We start from the raw sequence: 18,462 nt of genomic DNA on the forward strand, positions 1-18,462 counted from the left end.
CTAGGGCACTCCATCCTTCCATAAAGAAAACCATCAAAGTTTTAGAAATATATAAATTAGGCCAGGCACAGTGGCCCACACCTGTAATCCCAGCACTTTGGGAGGCCAAGGTGGGCGGATCACGAGGCCAGGAGATCGAGACCATCCTGGCTAACACAGTGAAGCCCTGTCTCTACTAAAAATACGAAAAATTAGCCAGGCGTCCCAGCTACTGTAGTCCCAGCTACTCGGGAGGGCTGAGGCAGGAGAACTGATTGAACCCGGGAGGCGGAGGTTGCAGTGAGCCAAGATCACGCCACTGCACTCCGGCCTGGGCGACAGAGCAAGACTCTGTCTCAAAAAAAGAAAAGAAATACAGAAATAAAGTGAAAGCTAAAAGTGATAGAAAATCTAATTCAAATGATAAGTTCAGGCATCTGTTAATTATTTTTGTAGGCATGTTTTGTAATTTTGTTAGTATATTTTGTAAGCAGTTTAGAAAATAAAAACTGTAAAATGAATATTGATTCAATGAAATGCAAATAAACACAACAAAGACATGTCTTTTTTTTACCCATTAAATAGACATAATCCAAGGACAGCTAAAACTGTTATGTGTTGTGTTACGTTACGTTACGTTACGTTACGTTACGGACCAAAACGGCTGATAATCAAACTCTAAAAAATGTGCATGAAAAGAATCATACAGCATGCAAAAATACCCAACAATGTTCACTGTAGCACTGATTATAACATCTTCTTAATAGAATCAAAGTAAATATTCATTAAAAGGTATCAGGTATAAATGGTACTGTGCTGATATTTAACAATTAGTTCTTCCAGAGATGGGAGTAAGACCTAATCTATATCTGCCAATTTCTGTGGTGTAAACCCTAGCAACATGTCTGATTTCAAGCTACCAAAGTTCGGTCGCTAAATGTAAAGTTGAGACAAAAAAATGATCAAAACTGGCTTTCGTGAGCAGGTACAAACTAGCTGCATCACAGCACTGTATGATTCAAAATGCACGGAGGAAACACTAAAAAGCCATAAATATGATCCAAAAGATTTATATTAACATGGCAAGACATCCTACATATTACTGAATGAAAAAAATCCAATTACACATAGAACAGCTTATGCTGTGTCATCTGTGACACTGAAACTTGTATGTACATTTCACCTTCATTTTGAAAGAAAAAGAACCATACATCAGAGATGTATAACACACTACATTCAATCTAGTTTTGCCCATAACAATGGCAGTAAATCTAGCTTTCATGGAATATCTAAAGCAGATCATGATTTTTATTTTAAAACAGAATAGCAAAAGATCAACAGTTTTGGCTTGATAGTAATTGAAAACTTCTGTATCAAATAATACAAAACAAAAGGAAAACAACAGACTGGGGTTAAGTTTTTGGCAATAAAAATGACAAAAGGCTAATTTCATTTGTAGGTTTGGAGTTCAAAAATAGGCAAAGGAAATGAAGAAACAATTCACAAAAGAAGCAATTCAACTAGAAACAAACATGGGGAAATGATCATTCTCACTAATGATCAATGCAAAGTTTAGAATTATGTACCATTTTTGCCTCCTAACTTACTGATATTCTAATAATATTGTTCATGATGCTGGAAACTGTATACAATCGTTTCAGAATATGTTTTGGGTGTGTATAACCAAGGTTGTAAAATTTTTCATATCCTCAGACCTAGAAATAACATTTCCATGAATCTATTCTAACAAAATTATGTGTGTGCATGTTTTAAAAAGCTATCTCCACCAAGAACTTCATCACAGCATTATTTTAAAAATGAAATCATTGGGAGAAACCTAAATGTACAAAAAAAAAAGAGTAAACAAGTAAACAATATACATCCTCTCAAAAGAATCTCATACAGTCTTTTCAAATGTTAATATGAAGTCTACATAGCCACATAAAAAATGCTTACAACCTAATGTTAAGTTGTACAGTATGATCACATCTATGTAAAAAACATAAAAATAAAACAGACTATAAAGGAATGTGCAAGAAGAGAGCATGGTTCTTAGTTTAGACTGGTGTATTTTTGATAAATTTATGAATATTTTTTAAAGTTTTATTAAATTTTGTGCAAAAAAACTTGCATTATTTGTAAAATTTCAAAATCACTGAAAAACAGGCTATAAAAAATAATGTAATTAAATAACAGAATGTGGGTTGTCATTCTTTCAAAGACTAGCATGAAAACAACATAATGTATTTCTTAAGAATGTCAGAACATTAAGTGGAAGAAAATAAACATTTCTTCTCGACTCAAACTTGGACTGTCTATTAAGCACAATAGCTTTTCTCCTTACCAAACTTTTTTTTTTACTATTTTACAAACAACCAAACCACCAAATGACAGTATCTCAAGTGCTCTTATTTCATTCCAAAAAGAGAATAAAAGACAACGTAAATTCAGGCCACAGCATACTGCTTAAGGATACATTATAGTATAAAACATAAAGAATATTTTTAATAGAAATCATTGTGTCAACCCACAAGTAAGGACTAAGCATGCACAACACATTAATTCTGAGATGGATACACTGTAATTTGAGTAGCAATTCATAGGTAGACTCCAGGGGTTTAGAAACATCCTCCCACCCGCTGCAGAAGAATCTGTTCTCATAACAAGCATGGCCTAGAGTAGAAAGCCCTACAAAAAATACGTTTCTCAAAGGACAGAGCTAGTGATTTTCATGAAAATATACTTTGAATCAGGATTTCCCTAAAGAAATATTGATGAAGTCCTATAATTTCCTCCATTAAAATGCCACTCTTTACCAAGATGTATTGGATAAGGAAACACAAACTGTTTCTCTGAAAATGATAAAGCAATATACAGGTATTTTCTCCCATATAAGATGAGAAAATGCATGGGACTCATTACTACAAGAAGTGGTATGTGCCCAAAATTTGTAATCGTTTCTAACGTGATCTGGATAACATCTTAGATGGTAACCCATGGCAAAACAGGAGAAGGTAGAATGTTCAGAGGACACCCATTTGTTAGCTCTGAAAGACAGCAAGAACCTTCCACCTCCAGACTCCATGTCAGAGCCAAACTTGACTCCAATAGGAGATAGTGCTTGCCAATTCATTAATTCTTGGACCATTAGGAAGTAATTGATAAATAAAAATATAAAGGTTCATTTCAAGTACCTTTTGTTTCTGCACTACTGAGTTTTTCTCTCAAATTATTAAAAATTATTCAAATTAACCAAAACATATGCAGCTTCATTTTTAATGTCAGTCATAATTAGAGACTTTAGGAACCTTTAGGCCAGGTGCGGTGGCTCAAGCCTATAATCCCAACACTTTGGGAGGCCGAGATGGGTGGATCACCTGAGGTCAGGAGTTTGAGACGAGCCTGACCAACATGGTGAAACCCCGTCTCTACTGAAAACACAAAAAATTAGCCAGGCATGGTGGCAGGCGCCTGTAATCCCAGCTACTTGGGAGGCTGAGGAAGGAGAATCACTTGAACCTGGGAGGCAGAGGGTGCAGTGAGCTGAGATCGCGCCACTGCACTCCAGCCTGGGTGACAGAGTGAGACTCCGTCTCAAAAAAAAAAAAAAAAGAAAGAAAGAAAAGAGACTTTAGGAACCTTTAAAAATCCTAGGGAAAAAGTCTGCTCTTAGGCTTGGATGTAATGGCCCAGAACATGAAAAAGACACAAGAGAATACATCCAATTGATAGGTGCCTTTTCTCAGCTAAAAGGTGTTATTTCTACATTACATGCCTCCACTTTGCATGAATCTACCTGGCAAGTTGCTTATTTATTTATTGCCGTGGGAAACTGAGAGCCATTTTACTATAGGAGATGCAAGCCAAGCAAAAGCAGATTTCCTGAGCAAGGATGTCTCAAGAGACATCTCATAACACATCACAGGATTAGCAGAGTTCTCAAAACAGTAATAGATGCATTTCTATCACCTGAAACAGCTGACAGAAAAAAAAACATGGAGGAAACATGTTGCAAATTTTCTTTATACTCTGTCAAGGGTTTTTCTCGGGACACAGCTTCATGAGAGTTCTATGCTCACCTATTTAACCACCTCTGGGAACAAAAGGACAGGAATGAGTACATGCAACACAAACTACTCCCATTCCACCAAGGCGTCTACACTTACTTGCTCATCTCCCAACCCACCATCTGGGTGAGGAAGGGCACAGTGGATGTGACAATGAGGATGAAAACACGTGGTAGGATGGTGGAGGCAGCCAGAAGAGACAGCATTGGTCTGGCTCTTCCTGATTGAGAACATCAATCCAAGGCATCAGGCACCTCTCCTTTGCTCTTCTCTCCTTCTCTCCAGAGCCCAGCAAAGACACAACGGCGCTACCCCTATTGGCAACAACACCCTCTGCCCTTCCAAGCCCCACGGGACTCCCTATTACTCTACTTTACCCCATGTCTGTTCTTTTCCCTGGCACTCATTCAACTGCAAATGTGAGGTCAAGGTAAGGAAGCCCAACGCTGATAAGTTGATGAGGAGAAGGCCCTGGGCCAGAAGTAAAGTGGGCCTAGGAATGCCAACTGCCTGCCTGGCACCTCCAGCGGAATTAAGCTTTTCTTACATTTCTCCAGAACTAGCATGAGAGTCCAGCTGCTCTTTCTTTGGCCACAGAGTCTTTGTCCAGAATGCAAACGAGGAACACAGGAAGCTGCTTTTTTTTTTTTTTTTTTTTTTTTTTGAGACAAGGTCTCACTCTGTTACCTAAGCTGGAGTGCAGTGGCACGATCACAACTCACTGCAGCCCTGACCACCCAGGCTCCTAAGTAACTGGGACCACAGGCATGGGCACCCACGCCCAGCTAATTTTTGTATTTTTGGTAGAGACCAGGTCTCACCATGTTGCCCAGGCTGGTCTCGAACTCTTGGGCTCAAGCAATCTGCCTGCCTTGGCTTCCCAAAATGCTGGGATTACACGCGTGAACCACTACACCTGGCAAAGCTGATTTCTTAAGGTTTCTCTGATCATGGTCATACCAACTGAGAATGGCTCAGAGGCCATAGCATTAGATATATTTTAAGGCAAAAAATTATAAAAATCTTTTACTTCTTTGTATGCATGCTATAGATGTTTCTACCATTATCTGTTTTTCTGGTTTTAATGAAAGCCCCAAGAAAATAAAGGCACAGTGATGGAAAAAGAAATGAACACACAAAATCCATCCAATGTTTAATTCTAAATCTTTCCTGGAAAGCCCTAGAAAAGAGACCTGCTAGCTCCAAATATAAAGCAGCCCCCTCGATGTGCCCTGCTGGGCATTCCCAGTGCTCAGGCTCATTGGCCAGCCAGCTGTCACTGAAAATGGCAGAGATGGGCTTGGGCAACAAGATTATTTGCAGGCAAAGGGAAAGCAATGTTGTGTTTGGCTTCAGTCACACATACACTAAAGAGAAGCAACGCTTAAAGCCCAATGAAGAAAAAACAAACAAAAAGAAGTAGTAAGTCAAAGGAAGCTGCTTGAGGATACGGAAGAAAAGACCCAGTCCTGAGCCGAGCAGCGCTGGAACACTGCGTCTCTCGGGCTCCACCTCTGTGCCTCCCAGGATATCGCCCTTCCTGCAGGAAGCAAGAGACCCATGCTGATATGACAGGAGGTTTCTGATACCATTTCTTGTGAAGACATTGCAAACTATCAGCAGCATGCCAGGCGGCACCAGGGGAGCTCTGGACAGACTTGCTAAGGCTTCATTCACAGGCCCCCCTCAAAGTGCTCCCCACTGCAGGGCACTCAGAGTTATTACAGAGGTCAAAGAGAAGAGCCAGGCCAGCCCGAAGGAGCCCACCAGACCTGGCAATGCCTCCTAGTAGAGCCCATCACTGCTGGAGACGGCAGCAAGCTTAGACCCCTCATCCAGGGGTGAGTTTGGGCAGAAAGTGGCCGAGACGCCAAAGCTGCAAAGGGGAAGGAGAAAAAAATTCAAAGTTCAAATGGTCCTTAGAGATCATCTGGTGCAATCTCCTCATTCTACAGGTTTTTATAGAAAAAGCAAATGACCAAAATACCCTGAGGTTAGTTATGTGGGAAAAAAAGATTCAGTAAGCAGGGCAGGAATACTTCACCCCACTTTCAGTCACAGATTTTAGAAAAGATATATGTAACGAATCCAAAATGCACAGCCATAAAAGGTGCTTATTTAGCCAAAAATAAAAAATAAAAAACTTTCACAAAATTAGTCTGCCATTGTTTTTAAATTATTACATGTCTTACCAATGCTCAAAAATATATCACAAGAGTTACAGAGACAAGAGAGTTAAACCTGGCAATCTTTTAAAGGCAAACTGAACAAAAATTAAAGTCATCTTGTATTATTAGAACAAGTCACAGGAAATGGGTCATCTCTCTAGGACAAGAGGAAAATTGCATTTGCCATCTGCAGAAAGAACGCATACTATAATGAAGGAGCTCTGCAAAGCACAGGTCCTAAATATCAATTCACATGGCAAGAAAATACCAAAACAAACCCACCACAAAAATGTACTCAGGCTGATTGGGTATAACAAAAGTAAAGGCCACTGCTATTGCCATCACCCTTAACTATCTGTATGGAAATACAATCAGAAAAAGATGTTAAGGCTTGCAAGTCACTGAGAAGAGGGTTTTCAAATCATTAAGTGAGGAAGATGCCTACACATGCCTACAGCACCTTCTCCCCTTCCAGCATACGCACTGCATCCGATTCTGAAACCCACTGGTCCGTGATAGATTGTCCAGCACTGGCTCACTAACTCTCTGCTGGTAATCATGAACCAATCTCAAGTCCCTGCCCTCTGGAAAAGGAAGGAGGATTTTACATTGTGTTCAGTAACAATTTATTTTTGCTTTACGGACCAGAGTAAGTATTGCAAAAGAAAGTTAATCATCGCCTAAACACACACTCACAAATTCCGTCCTTTGAATATATTAAAGCACCCAACTTCCCCTCTCACCAGCTCACAGCCACATGATGTCTCACAGAAGCACCAACTTGGAAGTTCTCTAAATCGTAAGGAAATGTGCAAGTCAGAGAATCTGAGGAACCTCTTTAGCATCTGTTTAAGAAAGATGTGATGAGGAATTAAATGGGTGGGTGGTATTCACATGAAAGGGATGGGTAGGGGGGCTACAGAAATCACTGGTAGACTGAAAAGTGACTGGGTAAATCACAGAAGCATTCCTCTTTAGAAGCAACTAGATGCCTGCAGTTACCAGTAAATACATGGTGGTAGAAGATCTCACCAATCACCCTGTTGCCCCTACAATAAAAGAAAATGTAGAAAAGAAACAATAAAAATGAAAAAAATTTTTCAACATAAAAAAGAAACAAAAAAATTCTATTTCTATTTTTTAGCAAGTGATGCTGATTAAAAAAAAAATTCTTGGAAAGCACAATTAATTCATGATTTTAGTTTTCCAAAGGGAAAAAAAATGAGGCTATCTCCTAGAAATATATGTAACTATGTGTCTAAACATCACTGTTCACTTCCGGTAACAGAGCCAAAAAGTCTGGCTAGATCTCTTTTTCTTTAATTTGTGGGTCAATTATGTGTGTATATACACACACACATATTGTATATGTGTGTATATACACACACACATATTGTATATGTGTGTATATACACACACACATATTGTATATGTGTGTATATACACACACACATATTGTATATGTGTGTATATACACACACACATATTGTATATGTGTGTATATACACACACACATATTGTATATGTGTGTATATACACACACACATATTGTATATGTGTGTATATACACACACACATATTGTATATGTGTGTATATACACACACACATATTGTATATGTGTGTATATACACACACACATATTGTATATGTGTGTATATACACACACACATATTGTATATGTGTGTATATACACACACACATATTGTATATGTGTGTATATACACACACACATATTGTATATGTGTGTATATACACACACACATATTGTATATGTGTGTATATACACACACACATATTGTATATGTGTGTATACACACACACATATTGTATATGTGTGTATATACACACACACATATTGTATATGTGTGTATATACACGCACACATATTGTATGTGTGTGTATACACGCACACATATTGTATATGTGTGTGTATACACGCACACATATTGTATATGTGTGTGTATACACGCACACATATTGTATATGTGTGTGTATACACGCACACATATTGTATATGTGTGTGTATACACGCACACATATTGTATATGTGTGTGTATACACGCACACATTGTATATGTGTGTGTGTATATACACACACACACTATAATGGCATTAGTAACATTTTCGTTCCCAACTGCACCACAATCCACTACTTGAAAACAACTATTTTATTTCTAAAGCAGACATATTGTTCACAATCCATGATTAATCCTGTAATAAAGGTGCACAGATTGTCAAATTTCAAAGAACTTGTGTGTGTAACAGCTTTCCATTGGAACAGCTGGATCAATTGCTATTGGCTTTTAACTGGAAACAATATGAGAATGTTCAACCGAAACGTTGTCCCAAGAGAACAAATGAGAGGAAGGCAAGAAGGCAAAAACTGTTCCATCTTTAAAACGGAATTCCTTTCACTGTGCGCCCGGTGGCCCACAAAACAGCAAAGAGGAGTGGAAAATGGAGAACATATGGATGATGCCTATTAGAAGAAAGCAGGGAATTTAAATTCACTTCTTCCGATTACCCTCCATTCTTTTTGGAATCCAGCTTTCCACACACATCCCTAGTTACTGATAATAGAATCATCGGGAATTGCGATAAAGATACAAGAGCAAGGATCTTTGCCTTCACGGAGCTTCCAATCCACTTAGAAACACAAGGTAAAATCATCCGCATTCCCCAGTCCTGTGATCCCCAGGAAGCTCCTACAATGGCCTTCAGATTATTTTGTCTCTTTCTGTGTATGAAAACCCAATAGAAAAGCCAAAGCCAGGAAGGATAAAGTCAGAAGGGCATGTCAGTATGAGGACATCAGCTACAATACAAGAACTGTGCAAAGTGCTTAGTCTTTCCTGTCGGCAAATAAGACATAAGGAGCATCTCACACAGCACATTATTTGGCACATAGGAGGTGCTCATATTTGTTCATTTGACTAGCATTCTGCATGAAACTGTTCCTTCTTAAGTTATGCCTGGTAAAAAAAAAAAAAAAAATTAGAGGAAATATTTTTTAATAACTGACAAGTATATGTTGAAAAAATGGATTTGAGATATCTTCATAATTTGATTTTTAAATAATACTAATTTTGTTCTTTAAAATTAACCATAAAGGCTTTTAACAAAATATTCTGCACTGATTATGGCTATGTATAAAGGTTAACAACAGAGCTGTATAGTTAATCCAATTTGGGATTCTCGGCACTGCAACATGGACATTTATTTTTGTTTGTAAAGCCCAAATTCATGACCACCTAGGATGTGTTAACTCATTTCATCAGTATGCCTAGGTCCTTTTTACTACATGTTAGATGAGAAATCAGACAGATTTTTACATATCGGTAATGTAACAAATCAAAGGTGATTGTTGAACAACTTCCTATAATTTTATTTTTTACATATCGGTAATGTAACAAATCAAAGGTGATTGTTGAACAACTTCCTATAATTTTATCAGTAACAGCTATTCACACAAAATAGTGTTTGGGTCTGAGAGCAGCTCTTTCTTTAATGTTACTCCATTCGGCAGAACAAGAGTAAACGTTCACGGTTTACTGTAGTCAGTTATTGCCACAGATTTAATTACCAACAATCGCACATTTTACCTTCTATTGCTATTTCACACTTCACTAGGATTAAGTCTGCAGAGATCTTAACATAACTTAAAAGGCATTACAAAAGTTTTCCTTTGAAAAATGTGACTGCCTCCCGTTCCAACCAGGAAATTTGACTTTTAAATTTGTTGCTTCACAAACTTGTATTTTCCTCAACCCAATACAGAGGAAACAGATTCCCTCCACCTTCTCAGGGAGAAACCAATCCTAACCTCCTTATAAAATGGCTTCTGTCTCTTCCAAGATGTACCCTTTGAGCTCCCTATTTTCCCTCTACAACATCCAATCAACATTTCTATTAATATTAACAGAATATTAGTAGAATAACTCTGCTTAAAGAAAAATTAATATGAATGCTGGAATCAAAACCTTCCTTAGAGAATCTTGTTAATTTCTTTTCAAGTGTAAGTGTGCCTGGATCATAAAGAAAAATCTGTTCCTTTTTTCTGCTAAGTTTAGCATAGCACGCAGCCTCACAACTGCAAAGGCTGTTTCAGGTCCTAGAAAATTCATGGGTAATAAAAATCGTAACTGTTTTTAATAGGCACTTCTGAAAACTGAACATAAGCCATTTCTCCTAAAGTAGAGCTGAGATGGTTTTCTTTTTTAATGAAAAAGATTCTATCAAATTTATTTATATTAAAATGGCTAATAAATTAGTCTTCTGGTTCTCCTTTCTAAACTTACTTTAGAATATGTGAATAGATAAACCTGCAATATTTTCACTGTTCAGCAGGGTTTTAATTTGTGTCAGATTTGCCATATGAAGAAATAGCATATAGGGGTAAGGATGGGACATTATATGGAGATCCAGACGATGAATCTACGTAGTTCAATGCAAAAATCTTACTCCGAAGGCTTTGTTATACAGTCAGAGCCACAGTTTTGATTTTTATGAGGGATGTTCCCACTCTGTTCTTCTGATATAAACTATAAGTACTTTGTTTCAACAACAAAAAAGGGAACTGTATCCAAATAAATCCTGACATTCAGAAACATATTCAACACTTGGAAGCTAAAAGAGTAGCAAAAAATAAAACCTGTTGGTCCTTAAAGCAGTCTCATAAACACCATATTTTGCTATTTTTAGGGAGCTGCTGTTATTGAGGTTACTTAGACCAAGGCTTTCACTCAATGGTTCTGAGTCACCATCCTAGACGGCACTGACCTCTAGGTTAATTCAGGCAATCAACATACCCACTCCAGTGAACCCTACTGAGGAGCAGTGGGAAGCGTGCTCTTTTCCAGATGTGTAGAAATTAACTTCCCATACAGCTTAAATTGGCTACAGCACTTCCAGCCTTCCAAGCCCCTTCTTGGTCTAAAACTGTATAGCTTTCAGTACAAATGCATATCCTTCATATTAAAAATGTTCTAACTGCAATTCCTGAAATTCTGTATTTAATTATGGTGGTTTTCCTCACGTTATTGTATAAGTCAATCACAAACACCCATTTAGTCATCACCTGTGCTCTACAGAGTATTAAAAATTCACTGAGCCCTGTACCATGGAGAAAAATGTATGGTAAAAAGATGAGAGGGTTAAACTAGCCTCTACACAATAAAAAGTAATAAAAATATAGAATGGTTTTTCTTTTCTTTAAACTTTCATACTTTAAGCATGACTGTTACCATTCTCAAACACATCCAGTACAGAACTGTAATACACTGGTTCAATGTGTGATGCAACATCTTACATTAACACTTCCTATCCTGGAATGCATTTATAATCAGTTGGCTCAAAGAGTTACACACAATTTTTTTAAGATCTTGATTTTATCTGCCACAGATAAAAACATCATATATTCCTATGTTTCTATACATTTATTCATTATTGTCTGGTCTAATTTCCAGCAGGAGGGTAATAAATAAATTCATTTACTCAGCCAATATTTATTGAGAGCATTCTACGAGTTAGATACTGTGCTTGAAGCTGGGATTTAATAGTGAGCAAAACAGACACAACCCCTACTCTCATATGTTTGCAGTGTACAACAGGAAGAAAATCTGTGCTCATATATAAAATTCAGTTCTGAAGACCAAGACCATTTAAGGTCTTCCATTTAAGACTGGCCTGTCGCGACCAGCCTGACTAACATGTTGAAACCCCAGCTCTACTAAATGCAAAAAAAATAGCCGGGCGTGGTGGTGCATGCCTGTAATCCAAGCTACCTGGGAGGCTGAGACAGGAGAATCGCTTGTACCTGGGAGGCGGAGGTTGCAGTGAAGTGAGGTCGCACCATTGCACTCCAGCTTGGGCAACAAGAGCAAAACTCCATCTCAAAAAAAAAAAAAAAGACTGGCCTAAACTTTGCCTGTTTCAATAGCGATAATTCAATCAATTAAAGGGGTTTACTAAATCTTCCTATTTGATAATTAAGATCTAAAGAGTAAAAGACTTCAAAAACGTGTAAAATAAGAACAGGTTAACAGGAAAAAAATGTTTCTTCTAGGAACTGAAAAAAATTTCAGGATAACTATATGTAACATGAAGCAGGCATTCAAGGCCACTTGTATTACACAGACTTACAAATTATATTAAATGAGGTTATCTATGTACCACCAACAGAAATATTTAGTGAATATTCATGAAAATTAATCAATTAAAGAAAATATGTGCTTTATACCTACAAAATATATAAAAACATTAACCAAGTTAAAATGAAGTATGCTCTTGTATATCTACATAGAATACAAAGAGTAAGTTTTGAGTGTCAAACTTTAAATGAATTCAAAGAATGAATAAGTTAAAAGACAACAAGAAAATAATTCAAAATTTAATGTAATATTCTTATAGTGGTAGATTTCAGGGTTCACGTTTCTAAAGTTAAAATAAAAATATATAATATATAAGCATACGGAATAAATTTGGAAGACTGGCATAGTTGCCGAATATAAATCAAAATAGCCCAAATTTTACTGTCATACTTTCATCTAGTCAGGTACCCACTAATTGTCTTTTTAAATGTCTCCATATTATTAATATACAAAAGTAAATAATTACATGAGCAAATGCAAGGGTACCCACTTTTATCCCTGTCAAACAAATCCTCTTCCATTAAAATGGTATCAAGCCTTGAACTAAAATTTACTTTGAAAACAATTTTACATTGATTTTCATTTCAAAATACTTATTCCTCCATAAACTAGTTAAAAATATTAGTAGATCTTTAAACTGTGAATGGATACATCTTATAATCTCCTCTAGATAGGTTTGTTTAAATGATAGAAGGAACCAGAACATTCAGTGTACTCATCAAAGCAGCAAATCAGGAATTCCTCAAATGAAATCCCTCCCTAATATCTTCCTTGTTGAAATCAACCGTCCTGGATTCAAAAACTCCTGAAATCACACTCATACACATACACGCACGCACAAATCCACATTTAGCGTATATTACTACAGAAATAGTGTAAGTATTGTAGTATTCATGTTGCAAAAGCAATATACCAAGAACATGAAGCAGTAGCAATTCTTGCATGATGTTCCGCTAATAAGAGGAAAAAAAAGTTCTCCACACTACCACCACTTTAGCAGTAAAATTGGTTTACACTTTTTCTCAGAAAATTATCTCCAAGTTCATTTTTAAAAGCACAGTGTTATTTAAATACACAGTATGGAATTAAGCATCCATGTAAGTGTATTTCCCTTAGACATTCAAACCTAGGCCCACTGAGAAACTCCCTGGGCTTTAACTCTTAGCTGCTGGGAAACTCAGAGCTGTCACTTTTCAGGCAAATAGGGTTGGCTGGAGAGACCTCAACTGCCCAGTTCACAATTAAACAGAAACAAAGACTGTCAACAGGGCAATGAAATAAAAAAAAACACAATTCTTAAAACAAGTCTCTCTAAAATACGTGCGTTTCCCCTTAATTATACACTTAAAACACTCTATGTATTTCTTTTGTTCTTTATTTTCTTCTCAACCTTGAGAACTCAGAAAACATTCAACTGCCTGTTTTCAGCCATTAGAAGTAGCTCAAAATGAGAATTAAAAAAAAAAAAATCTTTACTTTCCAATTGCAGTTTGCCTCCTCCCTGGCTTCATTCCCCTAAGCCCAACTCTTTCATCTAGTGCTTTGCCTTCTGCTCTTTATAAACATGTGCACATTTATCTAATTGAGTTTCAAAATGAAGACATAAAGAAAGCATGTTATGTGAATTAACTATTAGTAACTATGTGTGTGATCAGTATATTTTGTTCCTGCTTGTAAATGATCCAGTACATAAGCAGTTCATTCCCAAAGGCAATTGGTTCCTTGAGCCAGCAAATGGAATGCTCAAGATAAGAAAGAAAATGCATGCTTCTCACAAACACCAACTAACAGTACAATATTCTTTTCTTACAGAAATGTTTGAGAAACACATTTATTATACATGCAAATACCCAGAACACAAGTGCAGACATTTTTCAGGCCTGTTACTGCAAAGCTGTTTGCTCTTCCTGCCACAATAGCTCAGGGTTCTGTCACTGTGGCTTGTATATGAACCCTGATCGCTTGATTCTGAACATCCTCCCAGAGATAATCATCAATAAATTTCTATTTGAGAAATGGCATTTTCTTGCTAACTTAGTGTTGAAGCAGAATTTTTTTTTTCAAGACTAGAGGGAAATTCTTCCTGTATGCTTCCCGTTTTTCCTTCTAGCCCAGATTCCAAAGATATTAAAATGCTATCTGTGTTAAACAAAAGGTTTCTATTTGTTGCCAAGAGAGTAACTGAGAGACTGCACTGGTTTTCGGTAGTAACTATTGTGAATTGAGGCCTACATCTAGGTTGCCTCATTAAACAAAAGATACCGGTCGCTGTCAACAACCACACAGCACAACGCTCCCCTACCCTCATCTTTATCTAGAAGGAATGGTGCAGACGAGAATAACGCCTGTCACCATCCACTGGCCAAGAAACTCTTCTAGGCTCCCTCCTTTCGATGGTCTGGTGGCTAGAGAACAGCACTTGTGTGACACATTTGGGCTTGCCCTCCCGCCTCGCCCCCAGTACACAGACCCTTTCCTTGGAGGGCCAACCACTTGGCTTCCTCACCATGAGTGCTCCGGGAATCCAGCTGCGAGTCTGCCCACCGTTCCCCCATTCCCTCCTGACCCCATAGGGCACTGATAATGGATGCACACCGGCCACTCCACCGCAGGCCATCCCCCAACGTGCCCCGGCTCCGCTCGCCACCCGCTGGGCCACACACACGGCTCCCCACGCCACCACCCCATGGGGTGCCGCGGCCACGACACTGGAAGTTCAACCCCTCTGCCCACCTTTCCACCCCCGCGCCTCTGGTCGGAGTGATCTGCCATTTAGCAGATGCACAGCAGATAAAGCACAGCCCTCAGGGACACGAAAAGGAACAAGCCAAGGCACCGGGCAGGGCAGCCCCGACCCCTGTGCTGCGTGTGTGTGTCGCTGTGTGTGTGTGTGTGTGTGTGTCTGTGTGTAACGCGCCCGCGCGCCCGCGCGGGTGAAGGCAGTGGCCGGGGGCGCGCCCGGGAGGGTAGGGGCGAACCGCGGGCGCCGGGGGGCGGGGGCGCCGAAGGCAGCTGCCCCGCAGGGCCAAGGATGGTGGGCTGGGGGCGCAGAGGCCCGGCGGGGCCCCGGACGGTACTCACCGAGCAGCAGCAGCTTGAGCTCCCGGCGGGCGTCCCGCTTGTCCCTGCGGAGCTGCCGCTCGATCTCGTCGTTGATCCGCCGGGCTTCCTTGGCCTCCTCGCTCAGGCAGCACGCCATGATGGACTCCAGAGTCATTCTTCCAAAGTGCCTCCGCTGCAGCCCCGCCGGCACCCCCTGCTCACAGCGCGCACACACACCCTCCCGCCCTCGCTCCCCCGAGGCAGCGGTGGCCGCCGAGCCCCCGCCGCCCGGGCGCGCGTCCGGGACGAGCTCCGGGAACCGCCGCGGGGGCGGCGGCCAGGGCCGGGGCCACCAGGTGGGCCGGGGGCGCGGTGGGAGCGGATGGTCTGGGCCGACGGGAGAAGAGAGGCGGGCGCGGGAGGCGGGCGCTGGCTCGGGGGGCGCGTGAGAGAAGGCCGCCGCGCCCGGCCTCGCTCAGACGCCCGCGCCTCCTTCCCCGGGAACAGGCGGCCCGCCTCGCCCCCCGAGCCGCCGCCGCCACCGCCGCCTGCGAGGCTCCCCTACGCCGTGCGCCTGGCGGCGAGAGCTCATCCACCGGGGTGTCCCTGCAGCGAGCGGCCGCCGACGGCTCCCCGCGCCCGGCGCGCCCGTTCCTCGCCGCCGCCTGACACGGCTCTCGGGCGCCCTCGGCCCTGTCCGCGCCCACCGCCCGGCTCGCGCGCAGACCCGGTTCCCGTCCCGCCCGGCAACCGCGCGCTCCTCCGCCTCCGCCTCCGCCCCCGCCCCCGCCAGACGCCCACCCCCTGCCCCGATTGCCAGGCGCGGAGCGGATGCTCAGTGCGCGCCCTCCCCCTCGCCACACACACACATTTTCTTCTTTCTCTGAACTGGAGCACAGATCTGGGAGGGAGGAGGCGGCGGCGAAAGGAGGAGGGGGAAGAGGCGGAGGGGACAGGCGCGGGAGGAGGGAGCCGGGAGGCGGTGCCGCCCGGCCCCTCCTGGAAGGCTTTCCTGGGCTCGCGGCCGCCGCGGCGCGCCTCCCAGTGCGGCTCTCGCCTCGCCCGCGCGGCTCCCGGGCTGGGCCGGCCCCCGCGGGCTCTGCGGACGCCTACTGCTCCCGCACCCTCGGCAGAGTCCACGGGCGCAGCAGTCACGGCCGCCCCTGGCCGAAGTCGGGGCCGGACCCGGCCGCCGACGCGCAGCCCGAGCCGGCGGCCGCCGTTGCGTGCCAGGGCCGCAGCCGACCTGCGGCTGCCGTCCGGCCGGGCGTGGTGAGACAGGAATATGGCGGCCTCTGCCTGCCTCAGCCCACCGGCCCGGGAGCGCGGCCGCGGCCCCTGCTGAAGTCGCGGGAGGCGGCCCCGCGGAGCCCCGCACGCGCTCCCTGCGGCGCCGGCGCTGGCGTCCGCCGCTCCCGGGCTGTGCCTGTCTGCTCCACGGGGTCGCTCCTCAGCCGTTTCTGTGTTTCCCGTTCCTATTTCTAAAACGCCATTCGGTTAGAAACTCTCACGTCACCTCTGACACCGGTGCAGTCTTAGAAAATAAGCTCCTCTATACTATGTGGGGCTACTGGGGAAGGGAAGGAATTGGCACCGGTGCCCAGAGGTGTAGGGGGAGATTCACAGGCGAAGCTGTTCGCAAAGTAACGTGAGATAGAAATCTAAATCCTGAGCAGAGAAAGGAAGCTGCCCAAGTTTCCAAGAGCCTCCCGATAGGTTCCAACTTTTCATGCCTTTGTTTTTTTGGTGGTTGTTGGTTGTTTTTGTTTTTTTAAGTTGTTTTTGTTTTTGTTTTACAAGTTCTCTTGTTTCTGACAAGGCACACGATGTTTAGCCGCCGAGTAATCGAATTTACTCTTCTAGACTGAGATTGAATTATGGATGACTTATGGGAAAATGTAAAATAATGTGGAATAAAAGGAAAGGAAAGAATGAAATAAAAGAGAAACTAAGGAGGCCCCAGCAAAACGGCATTCTAGTTTTTTTGATTTGCAATATGTGATTGAGGCAGTAAACTGTCGTATGCACATTTCATTGTGATCGTCTACTGATAAATAGCACACGAAAATAATCTTGTTTAATCAGGCCCAGGAGATGAAACTCATATTGCTTCCTGCCTTAAAGGAACCTGAGGTCTTCAAAGAAAATTGTCTTTTATGAAGAGAACCGCTTTTTCACGTTTCATGTGTTCTCTGAAGTGTCCCTGGTGCAACCTGCTGATCCAGAGTGTAAGGTACGGTCATGACTCTGCTTTTGCTACAGATCAAGAACTCATATAGAGTTCTTAGACAACAGGTGTGTAACTTCCTTCTTTCTTTCATTTGCCATTACTCCACCGTTTCACACACATACACTCTAAACCACGATTTAAATCAAGCAAGTCAAGATATAAATGTATATTTTAGGTTCTCTGTTTAAAACCTAGAAAATAATTAAATTTCACCTTGCCCTGGAGAGCAGAGAGGGCAAACCTCAGCCCTTTTATGTGAATGCCTACAGAGAACAGCTAGACTTGCTATGAAATTAAAATTTAAAATCAAGTGACTAAAGAAATTAAAGATTGAAATTCAGTATGCAAAAATAGAAAGTGGCTTCAGGAGAAAAAATTTTAAGTTTGCATCCTCCGAATATATGTATGTATATGAGCTTTGGAGAGACACAGAACACTGGAAAACCAAATGACAGAAAGCTTGAAGTCTCTGGTTACCTACCCAGGGATCCTCTGAGACTTTTAAAAATGTCTTTTAAAATGAGCCATCAGGCTATCAGGCAATATGTTTTGACTGAATTGTCCTATTATTTGACGAATTCATCTGTTTCAGCGGGCTATAGATACAGTCAGAGTCTGTTCTGTCCCCCCTGTATCCCCCCAACATCATGAACACTCCCTGGCAACTTAGATACTTAAATGGATGCAATGAATCAATAGGAGAATGTTTCAAGTATTGGGGAGAAATCAGGCAGTAAGAAAAACCAACACTCTACAGTGATAAAGCCATATATGGGTGTCAAGAAGGAAACAGGAAAAGAAATTCCAAGTCTGAGCCCAGATCTAT

At 41.6% G+C, this 18,462-nt stretch overlaps 1 protein-coding gene across 2 annotated transcripts in view; it reads right to left on the reverse strand.

Annotated features, from left to right (window-relative positions):
- LOC100986730 (guanine nucleotide-binding protein G(q) subunit alpha) overlaps nt 1-16,296 on the reverse strand; it is a 313,400-nt gene extending 297,104 nt beyond the window's left edge. The window contains exon 1 of one of the 2 annotated variants that reach the window (XM_034967540.4): nt 15,446-16,296. In XM_034967540.4, coding sequence (XP_034823431.1) covers nt 15,446-15,581 — 136 coding nt within the window. In that variant the 5' untranslated portion in view covers nt 15,582-16,296. Of the gene's footprint in view, nt 1-15,097; nt 15,270-15,445 lie in introns of those variants that run through there. The other variant, XM_034967541.3, reaches the window with a different exon arrangement.
- Nucleotides 16,297-18,462: the final 2,166 nt, after the last annotated feature.

Source organism: Pan paniscus, chromosome 11, assembly GCF_029289425.2.
Source record: "Pan paniscus chromosome 11, NHGRI_mPanPan1-v2.0_pri, whole genome shotgun sequence".
In the NCBI taxonomy this organism is placed as follows: Eukaryota; Metazoa; Chordata; class Mammalia; order Primates; family Hominidae; genus Pan; species Pan paniscus.